Genomic DNA, 12,151 nt, shown 5'->3' with positions numbered 1-12,151 from the left:
TTTCTTCCCCCAGTTGTTAGTATTAACTGTGACCTGGTCCCAATCAGCCTTTTTATTCAAGTTTGATACAAAAGAGACATTGAACACCTCAGTCTTCTTGATGTCATCAGTTATTAGCTCTTTTTCCCTATTAAGTAGAGGGCCGACACTTTCCTTTGTTTTTCTCTTGCTCCTAATGGAGTTCTAGAGCTACATGTTGCTTTAATCCCTTCTCTCAACTAGTTTTAATAGACAGCATTTGTACCTCTGCTGGGATTCCCTCTCCCAGGAAACCGCATGAAGGTACCCAAGATGCTCATGCCATCACATGCAGCTTCTCTTCCCTCACCCCTTCCATCCTATGCCAAGACAAAACTTTTGGGGGCAGGCAGGGCCAGATTAAGTCAGGGACTTTAAGGGCTGCAGCCCAGGGCCATGGCTCAAGCAGGGCCCCACAAAAATAAATCAGGCAGCGATCTCCAACTCTGGGCCGCTAAAAGTCTCGCAGTGCAGCGAGGTGCTCAGGCTGCCTGCCTGCCAGCAGGCCATAGCCCCACGCTGCTCCCAGAAGCCGCTGGCTGCTAGCACATCTCTGTAGCCCCTGGCAGGGGGAAGGAGGCGGCGGCTCCACACACTGCCCCCACCCCCAGCACCATCCCTGCAGCTACAGGGGTGTCGCTTGCAGGCATGGGCAGTGCACGGAGACATGCTGTCCCCCTCCTCCCAGGGGCCACAGATGTGCTAGCAGCCAACCACTTATGGGAGCAGCATGGGGCTATGGCAGGCAAGCAGCCCGCCTGAGCCCTGCTGCGCTGCCAGCCAGAAGCTGCCTGTAGTAAGCACCTCCCGGCCAAAGCCTGCACCTCACACCCCCTCCTTCACCCCGACCCCCTGCCCCAGATCAGAATCCCCCTCCCTCTCCCTCTCCCTGTATACTGAGTCGTATACAAACTCCCTCCCAGACCCTGCACCCCAATCCCCTGCCCCCTCCTGCACCGAACTCCCTCCCAGGAAAAAAAGACTTTTATACAGAGGCCCCACAAAAACCTAATAACCCCGGGCCCACAGGAGAGTTAATCCAGCCCTGGGGGCAGGAAATGTCTATTATATCTGTACAGTGCAGAGCAATAGGTCAGACTGGGACCCACTTTTGGCCTCTAGGTATTACCTTTTTCAAATAAATGGCAAAAATATGAACTACAGTAAGTGGCATCCATGATGTAAAGTTCTATCTTTCACTTCTGGTCCAGGCTAGACACACTTTGGTACGTATATTGGGTTTTTCCCCCAGCCAATTGTCTTAGAGTAGTGATCAGAGATAAGTTTTGATCCCTACCGGTTTTGCATGAGAAAAGATAGGAATCAATAAAGTCACCAATTTAGAGTTTAGAAGGAACAGATGGTGTCTCATTTGGAAGCATTCCTGATAAAGTTTAATGTTATTGCTGCACTACTTTAGACACAGCTAAATCCATATTAAAGGCAGAATCAAATAGGTCTCAACACAGCAGAAATCAGTAGCAATCCTGAAAACACAGGATATTGAGACATGCATCTGTAGTATTTGCAACATCACAGTGTACAGCAATGCTTTGCAAGAGAGGCGGCGATCTTCGAGGCAGATAAAAACTGAAGTGTAATGTAAAGTAAAAAAGGTAACATCTACAGCTAAGACGTGCTTGTCTGTCCTTCTCAAAGGGTACATTTCATTTGTCATTTTATGCTATTTTAAAGCATAAAATTGCTCTAAAATAGCCTGATCTGGGAGCTCCATAGCCACTTTTCCTACACAAAATCTGCTATACCATAGCAGAGTCTGGATTAAATCAGATTGCAATGTGCTTGGTGGGACACACAAAAAGAAAGGAAATTTCATCATTTTCTTGAATTCATGCCTTGGTAGGAGGAGTATTTACTACGGGGAGAAACTGCTACCATGTAACACTACCTAGTCACAAACATCAGAACCATGGTTAAAACACTCATTGCAGTCTTTCAGGATAAACTAGACCAAGCCACTTACAGCACATGAACAACCGAGCAAGGTTCTTTACAACAAAAAGCTACCACGTTGTAGCTTGACCTGAGGCACAAGGGGAAATACTCTACCTAGTCACTAGTTTCCAGGAAATGTTTTATGCAATAGTATTTCTTGAAACATGAGTAATATTGCAAGATTTTGGCAAGTTTGATATGGTTTTCTGGCATTCTTCCCCCCTCCTCCCCTCTTTCTTGTGCTTGTTTCAAGAAACTGAGCAAAAAAAAAGAAAAGAAAAGAAAAAAAGGCGGGGGAGGGGGGATGGCAGGGGGCGGCAGCTAAGCAGGTTTTTTCAGAAATCAGATCTGCTGTCTGCTCTATCCACACAAGTATTGACACTCTACAAGCTGTGTCTAAAGTAGTGCAGCAATAACATTAAACTTTATCAGGAATGCTTCCAAATGAGACACCATCTGTTCCTTCTAAACTCTAAATTGGTGACTTTATTGATTCCTATCTTTTCTCATGTACTTCCAAAATATTAGCTACCTGAGGCTACACATTTCCAGGTCAGGGGCTGGGAAGTCATCAACTGTGACACCTAAGGAAGGAAATGTGACAGATACGGCAATTTCCTGCATTAGCCTGGATATACCTTACTGAATCAAGTTAAGCCAATTTAGGACTTCATTGTATTAAAAATTAAAATTTACGTACAATCCCACAAGGATACAAAATGTCTCTAGGGAGGAGACCTGACAATGTAATCCCTGGCAAATGCTGCACTTCAAAGAACTACTGTATTTGAAATAATGTGAACTTTTAAACATAAATACAGCCATATGAAGTCAGACCAACGGCCCACATAGCCCCATGTCCGGTCTTAAATAGGTGCTGAAACTAGGGATGCTGCTGCAACCCCCGTCTTAAAGTAGTAAGAAACCCAAAGACATGGTTTCCGCTTTGAGCTCCTCCCGCCTATAAAAATTGTTCCAGCACCACTGCTGAAATCCACCAGTGGCCAGTGCCAGATACTTCAGAGGGAGTGATCAGGGCAATTTATCAAATGATCCACCCCCTCTCATCCAGTCCCAGCTTCTGGCAGTCAGAGGTTTAGGGACACCCAGAACATGGGGTTGCATCCCTGACCATCTTGGCCAATAGCCATTGATGGAGTTATCCTCCATGAACTTCTCTATCACTGGGTTCAAAAAAAGACCTTTTGGCCTTCATAACATCTCATGTCAATGAGTTCCACAGGTTGACTGTGCATAGTGTGAAAAAGTATTTCCTTATGGATGTTTTAAATTTGCTACCTATTAATTTCATTGGGTGACCAGGGTTCTTGTGGTTTGTGAAGGGATAAATAACTCTTCCTTATTCACTTTCTCTGCACCAGTCATGATTTTATAGACCTCTATCATACACCACCCCCCTTAGTTGTCTCTTTTCCAAGTGACCAGTCCTAGCCTTTTTAACCTCTCTTCATATGGAAGTTTTTCCATATCCCTCATCATTTATGCCCTTTTCTGGACTTTTTCCAATTCTAATATAACTTTTTTGAGACGGGGTGACCAGAACCCCATGCAGTATTCAAGGTGTGGGTGTACCACAGATTTATAGTGGCATAATGATATTGTCTGTCTTATTATCGATCCCTTTCCTAATGGTTCCTAACCTTGTTAGCTCTTTTTATTACTTATTATTATTGCTGCTGCACATGGAGGGCATGTTTTCAGAGAACTATTCAAAGAGATGTCAAGATGTCTTTCTTGGTGGTAAAAGCTAATTTAGACCCATTCATTTTGTATGGCTAGTTGGGATTTTTTTTCCCCAGTGTGCATTACTTGGCATTTATCAAGATTGAATTTCATATGCCATTTTGTTGCCCAGTCACGTAGTTTTGTGAGATCCCTTTGTAACTCTCCACAGTCTGCTTTGGACTTAACTAGCCAGAGTAATTTTGTATCAGTTGCAAACTTTGCCACCTCAATGTCCCAGTACAGATTCCACTTGAACAACACTGGTCCCTGTACAGATCCTTTGAGATCCTGCTACTTACCGCTTATCTGTGAAAACTGCCCATTTAGTTCTACCCTTCTATAGCTAGGCTGCTATATACTTCTAGAGCTGTGCCTAAAGCATTAGCCAAACCAGAGCATTCTATTTCAGAAAGGTATTTTTTGTTCAGTGCATACCAAACTATCCTTCATACTAATGAAAGTCACATATGCACATTCCTGAGAGAATATATTGTACATCACAAGACAAAGTCAATCTTAGTTGAGAAAGACTTGACAATGCCTTTTGTGAACAAAGGTTCTTCCTGACTTTTGTTACCATTGCCTAAAGATCACAGACACTTTAAAAAAAAAAATTAAAAAAAAAACCTTTTTAAGCTCAGTTTGACTTTGGCTTTCCTAAGCACTGAGAGATGTTACAAAGCTAGACCACAAATTATTAGAAACAGTTTAGAGGCTTTCCACACAGTGCTATTTGAAACTCTAGCAGAGCAAGCATAGGAAAAGCAGGTCTTGTTGCTTGGTTAAAACTGAGCAAAGAAGCATCTGCAGTTAAAGGACAAGAGCAGTAATTAGAAGCAAAGACCAGTCAAGTTCTCAGAAATACAGCATTAGAAACATCAGTCCTTGCTTCAGCTATCTGTTCTGCGGTGCCATCCTAGAGGGATGCAGGCAGGTTGTATTTAGACCAGATGTTTCTATGCTACTTTTGTATGCTGGGGGGGAGGGAGGGGGAAGAAAGAGGAAAAGAAGAGGGCAGAAGATGATCTCAAGAACAAAAGAAATGGCTCTTAAAAAGAGAGAGAGTTTCCCCTGCACTGCAAACAAGGCGGTGTTGTTTAATGCAACAGAATCGGAAAGTGAAGTCAATTAGGGTTTTTTGCATTGGTCGGGGAGGAGGAGCAGAAATCCGCTATTAGCCCATGTACCTTTAGTTATACAGTAAGAACAGGCACATTAGGACTTAATAATAATAATAATTTTTAAAAAAAGCAGCTCTATTAGAAGCCCTCACGAGTGGGAGTTATAGGAGATCAAGGGTATTTTCTACATTTAAGAAGTTAAAAGGTTTTGAAATTTCAAACAAAGAAAATCCAAATGGAAGACACTTAACTCTGTTTAACAAATTGTTCTATCCTACATAGCTCTGAATTCCTACCTCTCTCTGCTAGAGAGCCATGCAATGATAAAAAACAAGGAGTTAAAGGCATTTGCGGATGCTGTCCAGCAGAGCTGTGTGAATAATGGATTTTTGGTTTGCTAGCAATTCTCTCACACACACACTTCTGGTCAAATGATACATTTTTGTTTTGACAAAATGGGATGTTTTGTTTTGATATTGACTATTTAAATATTTTCAATAACATGACATTTTAAAATAATAAGTTGTTTTAAACCAAACATTCAAAATGTTGGGTTTTGAACATACCAAAATATTCCATTTTGTTTTCTTCCTCTTGAGGGGCAGCAATTGTTTCCACTGAAACAGTTTGTCAAAACTGACAGGAGTTCACAAAATGTTTTAGTGCTGAGGAAATAGCAGTTTTGTTTTGTTTTTTAAAAACAGACGTTTCGGCCAATATTATTCACTAAAACCATGACTAGGGAAGCAAAATGTATTCATTCACCAGTTTTGTTAGCCACATGAAGATTCATATGTTTAAACCAGTTAGTTTATACAACCTCCACTCCCTCTTACGCAAATACATAACACATTTTTGTTGTTTGTACCTTACTGGGTTTCCGAGAAAGGAAAGGGTGCAATTTACCTAGAATTTAAGGCCAGAAGGGACCATTGTGACCTAGTCTTGCATGGCACAGGCCATAGAATTTCATGAAGTGCTTCCTGCATCAAACCCATAGCGTCTGGTTGAGATTTTTAGAAACAAACCAAAAAAACAACACCTAATCTTTAAAATATTACATGACAAAGAAACAAAAATAACCACATCCCTAGGTAAGTTGTTCTAATGATTATTACAATTAGTCAGTGGAGGATTAATGATTTTGCCGTCCCCCCCACCCCCCAGCTCACCTCTGCTCCACCTCCTCCCCTGAGCGCGCCACCGGGTCCTGCTTCTCCCCGCTCCCTGCCAGTGCTTGTGCATGAAACAGCTTCGCGAAGGAGGGGGAACACGGCGCGCTCAGGAGAGGAGGATTTGGGGAAGGGCACCAATAGGGGCAAGGAGGGGGCAGGGATTGGGTGGAGTTGGGGTAGGACCGGGGGCAGAGGCTGAGGGCATAAACCTGCACCGGGGAAGCAGACTCTGGCTGCCCGTGCAAATTTGTTGGCCTAAGCATTAATACGCCGCTGGACTCAGTGTTAAAGGTTTGAGAGTTATTTCTAGTCTGAGTTCCTTTAACTTCAGCTTCTAGCTACTGGTTAGTGTCATGCCTTTGTCTGCTAGACTAGAAGCAGACTCTACTCTAACTCTGTTAGAAGTTGTCCGTGATTAAGTCACCTCCAAACTATCTCTTGGATAAATAAATAGATTGAGCTGCTTAGTCTCTCGCTCCAAATCAGATTTTCCAAATGCAAGATAATTTTTATAGCTCTTTGCTGAACCCCATCTAATTTGTCAACATCCTTTTAGGATGACACCAGAAATGGACACAGTATTCCAGTAATAATTTCACTAGTGCCATATGCAGAGGTAATGTCTCTCTAGTTTTATTCTATCTTCCCCAGTTTATACATATGAGGATAACCTTTGCTCATCCCTGGCACAGCATCGCCAGCCCACATTCACCTGCTTATCCCTCATGCCCTCCTTAGCACCTCAATGACTTTTCGGTCACTGATTTCCAAGCAACCATCCCTCATTCTATCAGCACAATGAACATTCTTAGCTCCTAAAAAGGTATCACCTTACAGCTTTAAACAGATAAAATGTGTATTACTCAAGTAAGGCCAGTTTACCAAGATATTCAGATTGCTCCATACAACTAGTGGGGCATTAAATGGCAGATCAACCTGGGTCATCTCAACAAAAACATTGAATAGCATCGGGCCAAGAACAGATCCCTGTGGGGATGTCCCCTCCACTAGAAATAACTCTTTTGGATCACTCATTTATTTAAAGTATCAGAGGGGTAGCAGTGTTAGTCTGGATCTGTAAAAGCAGCAAAGAGTCCTGTTGCACCTGATAGACTAACAGACGTATTGGAGCATAAGCTTTTGTGGGTGAATACCCACTTTGTCGGATGCATGCATGTCATAAGCAAAGCTTATGCTCCAATACATGTGATAGTCTATAAAGGTGCCACAGGACTCTTTGCCATTTATTTAAAAGTTACTCTAAGATCTATCAGACAGTTTTTAAAAAGCCATTTAATAAGTGCTACTTTTTGGCATAGCACTTTAAAAAAAAAAAAAAGAAAAAGAAAGAAAAAAGATCAGAACGCTGTGGGATACCAAGTCCTGCTTCCGTAAGGCATCTGAATAGATTATCTCAACCAAACTGGTAACCTCACAGACCATCACCAAGTTTAACAAGATCAATTTTCTATTAAACCCCATGTTGACTGGCATAAACAGAGGCAGCATGATTTCCTGGTTGCTTCCCAGTATGTCCTTCCACGATTTCACCCAGGACCAGTGTCAAGCTAAACAGCTGACTGTTTAACCAGGTAAATCCTGGTTAATTTCTTTTTAAAAAAGGCAGGTACCGCATTAGCTCCTCCTTTCCCTTTGCTCCTCTAGAACGTCACACACATTCCACCTTCAACCTACCCCTAACCAGCACTCTCCTGGAGAAGTAGATTTCCATAGAGGAGGAAGATGGCAGGGGGAAAGAAGGAGATCAGCTCACATGCCCACCCCACTCAGAAGATGGCGGGAAGCTGAATTGTTGCACAAGTTCAGCACTCAAGAAAGCTGTGCATGTGGCCATCATTGCCAGTACGATGAGTATTTATGTGCCAAGTGACTGAAGTATAGCATGGCAGGGACTGCCAGGAATTAACATCACGTGGAATCTGAACAGTGACATCGTACTCAGGTCAAGGGGCCACATCAAATGCAAGGCATTACAAATTAAGCACCTAACCCCACCGAGATTCTCGCCTGACCTGGAGAAAGTGAGGCAAGAGTGTTTTGTTAAGAATAGCCTTGAGAAAGTGCTCCATAGAGCATCAAAACTGGATTTTTCCCCCGAGCATCTCCTTGGGTAGCTATCCATTGCATAGGATTGGTTAGACAACCTACTTGTGATGTAGTGCACACATGGACAACGTTCCTGCTTAGCCTGTGCTATCATGGCTTATACTCCACTGTATGTGATATTTGGTCAAAAACTGTGGCAATATGTTAACTTCAATGCTATTCAACAGGAGAAGGTTATTTAGAAAATGCGGGCATTCAACAAGCATAAAGATCAACAAGACTGAGGTAGATACAAGATTCATAGCTGGTCCCCGAAACTATAGCTTATAAGCAGCTTGGCACAGATGACTGTGGTCAGAGGCGTTAAAAAGGAGAGGAAGGCAGAACGCTACTGCACTGTGCAGTGCAAGGTACATTATGTTCTTACCCTTCTCCATCCAGAGACTGGATTTCAGCCTAGAATGTTATTGCATGACGGGGGTACCAAGGTGTTAACACGTGGGATTTTAGAATAATCACTGGCTGTTCAGGTTTTCACATTCACAGTTTAGTATTATGCTATCACAAGTGTGGATGAGAACACAACAGAACATTTTAGCAAGGAAACGGATTTTTGGTTCAGAAACTGGCATGAAATTATTCTGAATTTGTGCAGTTTCATGATAGTTTCTTTTAAAGCAGGCATTTACCCCTCCACTGTCTATACTTCATGTGGAATGATCTCCTGTATGCACAGCTTGACTATCAGCTCATTCATTGGACCAATAGAAAGTGAGACAGATTAAATAGCACCAGGGAGCAAAGTTAGTCCTTATTTAGGACTGTAAAGTATGTAGCATTCCCAGGAACTCAGTGTTTTCCAGACTTGACTAGCCAGCCATTGGCAGATGGCTCATCCAGAGAGAGAACACACCCTCTTGAGTTAGAGAAACTGAATCATGCAAGGAGAAGTGGTTATGCAGAAGTCACAGCAGAATTACTGCTGCAGACTAGGAGCTTTTACTGGAAACACCCTTACCACCACCAAAAAACAAAAACCATGTCCAGGTCGCCCCCCCCCCCTTGTATTAACTATTGTATTAACTATACAGTTTTAAAGGTCACCAACTTACCTCCAGGGTTTTTACTAAAATTCTCATGTAGACTTCAGAAATCCCCAGCGACACTCCGAACACCGATGGCAACACGATCAGTGTAATCACCACAGTGAGCCAGACGGACAAGACCTTGGCTGCAGCAGAGATGAGGTCCTCCATGATCGCTAGAACCCCTGCTCCAGAAGGGACCCTCTCCCGCCGCTTCCTGGATCGCTGCTGGCCGCTGAGAGCCAAGCGAGAGATTTGTGTCGTCCGCCCTCTCCTGCTCCGCCCCGTTAACTAATTCCGCTCAAGATCCGGTCAGCAGCTGCAAACCCTCTCTGCAGGGAAAGAACACATGCGAGGGGGGAGAGGGCAGATATGGGACCCGTTGGTGCAAGAAGCCAGAGATGAATAGCATGCAGCTACAGCCTGCGAGGGGAAAATCCAGGTGCAGACCAAGAGGAGAGATGGTGGGCTCGGAGATGTGCTCCCCTTGAGTCCCATAAACTTGGAAGGGTTAAAATGGCTAACTGAAAAGGGAACCCAGTTTGCCTGTCGCTCGCTTCCTCTCCCAGGTGTAACGGAGTAGGCTTATGCAGAGCCAAGGTGGATGGGATCATAGCCGTTTCAATTGCGTACGGCTAGCGCACAATGCTTGGGGCACACGTATGCGCCTCTGGTACTGGGGACACATCAAAAAGGAAAGCCCAGAAAAGAGACACCTTGGTGGATCTTCCCCAGAAGGTTTCATTTCCTTTGGCCAGGGTCACGTATTTTGCTTTCAACAGCAGCAGTGAAGAGGGCAAGAGTAAGAGGACACTTTAAAAATAAAATAAAATTAAAAAAAAAAACCCACATCATCTTAAAAAAAATCTAGCCAGTTTCAAAGAAATCCCCAGCACTTTGAAAGTAGTCTCAGATACGACACCTCCCCGTATCTTCCAGTTTTAGTCATATTCTTATCTTAACACGAGTTTTTCCTCCCTTCCCCCAGTCCACATAAATCAACAAAGGAAGTAATTAGACGACATACAATTTTATCAACCGCACGCGTTTTTTAAAAAGGCCTTCCCTTATCTCATCTCATATATGACCATTGCAGACAGCATAAAAGGGTTACGTTTCAGTTAAAATGGTTTCTCTGGGATCCCGTCTCTCAGCAGGTATTGGATGCAGGCAAGAAAAGTTTAAACAGCCACAGGAGAGCGACAGGTTTCAGAGTAGCAGCCGGTTTTTGTATCCGCAAAAAGAACAGGAGGACTTGTGGCACCTTAGAGACTAACCAATTTATTTGAGCATGAGCTTTCGTGAGCTCTAATAAATTTTGTTAGTCTCTACGGTGCCACAAGTCCTCCTTTTCTTTTTAGTAGAGCTACAGTTTGCTAAGACCAGCAAAAAAGAAGACCAGGTTTATAATGGAGAACATGAGTTGTAAATTCCCTAAAGTCTAGAAGGGGCTCTTGAAAAATTACTGCCCACAATTCAGCCTTCAGCGCGAACAGTAACTTTGTTTAATTTTTCCGTTTAAGAACAAGCCTTTAGGCTACTTTGCCATTGTTCAAGATAGAAGCAAACGTATTGCCCTGAGCAAAACAGGACAGATTTCCTTCGTACAGGTTACTTTAGCAAGCAATTCACTCAACTTTTAAGTAAACACGGTTTAAACCCTGCTAGTAATTTGTAATCGTCATTACCCAGAGTAGTACAATAACCATTCCCTTCTTACCTGACTCAGGGCTTCCTAAGCAAAGAGCACAAAGAGAAAACATGCTGGGTGAGGGCTGGCACACATATATTTCCTGCTGCAATCAAGAGACAGGAAAAGCTACCAACGTTTGCATACCATAATTCACTTAGCAGAGAGACAGTTTTACCATAAACTTTGTATTACTCCAACCCCCACCCAGCCTGACTTTTCTGTGCAATAGCGTTCTCCCTGGTAGAAAAGAGAAATGCAGTAGGAGGGAGAACAGAGGAAAGGAATAGATTAAGGATAACTGCCTCTATTGGGATAATAATAAAAATAATGATTCACCATAATAATGAATGAATGAATAAATCATAAACACTTTGTGTCTATACAGAGAGCTTTTCATTCCTACAGATCAAAGCACATTATGAAGGTAAGTAAGGTAGCATTATTTCCAATTTACAGCTGGGGAAACTGAGACCCAGAAACATTATTAAGTGACATGCTCAAGGATACACAGTGAATCTATGTCTGAGCCCATAACAGAGCCCAGGTCTCCTGACTCCAGCCCTGTAGCTGAGGTGGGGCCTGACAAGGCGATTTGTTTACCTTGTTGATTGTACACACACCCTGGCAATGCTGATGGAATGGGAGCTACTATGGTTTTTTTTACCAAATCTGGATTTTGCAATTGGAAAAATGCACTTTCTCAAGGCAAAGGCTTAATCAAACATGAAAACTTCTTAGTCCACTTGAATGCAATGGCTGACTAGACTGCAACAAGGAAAAGAGAAGCTGCAGGATTTTGGAGTGGGGGGGAGATTGTTTTTGTTTTTTTTCCTATTTCTACACTTCTGAGACAATCAGGGTCCAAACGCCCCAAAGAGAGAACAGTGGATGTAAACGCAAAAGAATATGCTATTCAATCAACCTGTTGTATACAATATTACTGTGTATAAATATATGTCAAGTTAGATTCATTATGAAAGCGTGTAATATTCTGAACCTGATTATTGTTATGAGATATGTACACAAACTGTGGTTAGGAATTTATGCATTTGTGTATATAAAATTGTGCTCATAATTTGTGCAGCAACATTCAGCTCCACCTCACTACAGAAAGGTGAAAAAATCACCAGAGGAGGCCACCTCACTAACCAGAGGAGATTAGTTCCAAGTACCTACCATTGTACAAGCCAGAAACTATAATGGTGGACCATTAAAGTTAATGAGAAAACACAAACAACTTGAAACTGAAAAGAAACCTCTCCTCCCGGAAAACTAAGAAAGGAGAGGGGG

The 12,151-nt window shown here is 42.8% G+C and overlaps 1 protein-coding gene across 1 annotated transcript in view; it reads right to left on the bottom strand.

Annotated features, from left to right (window-relative positions):
* GPAT3 (glycerol-3-phosphate acyltransferase 3) overlaps positions 1-11,001 on the bottom strand; it is a 28,867-nt gene extending 17,866 nt beyond the window's left edge. Inside the window, exons 1-2 of the mRNA XM_048847396.2 lie at positions 10,889-11,001; positions 9,196-9,500 (exon numbers count right to left, since the gene is read on the bottom strand). Of these exons, the coding sequence (XP_048703353.1) occupies positions 9,196-9,339 (144 nt within the window). The 5' untranslated portion in view covers positions 9,340-9,500; positions 10,889-11,001. The remainder of the gene's footprint in view (positions 1-9,195; positions 9,501-10,888) is intronic.
* Between the last annotated feature and the right edge of the window lie 1,150 nt (positions 11,002-12,151).

Source organism: Caretta caretta, chromosome 4 (genome assembly GCF_965140235.1).
Source record: "Caretta caretta isolate rCarCar2 chromosome 4, rCarCar1.hap1, whole genome shotgun sequence".
Lineage (NCBI taxonomy): Eukaryota > Metazoa > Chordata > Testudines > Cheloniidae > Caretta > Caretta caretta.
Note: the sequence above shows the minus strand (reverse complement) of the source record. Positions and strands in the feature narration are given on the sequence as shown.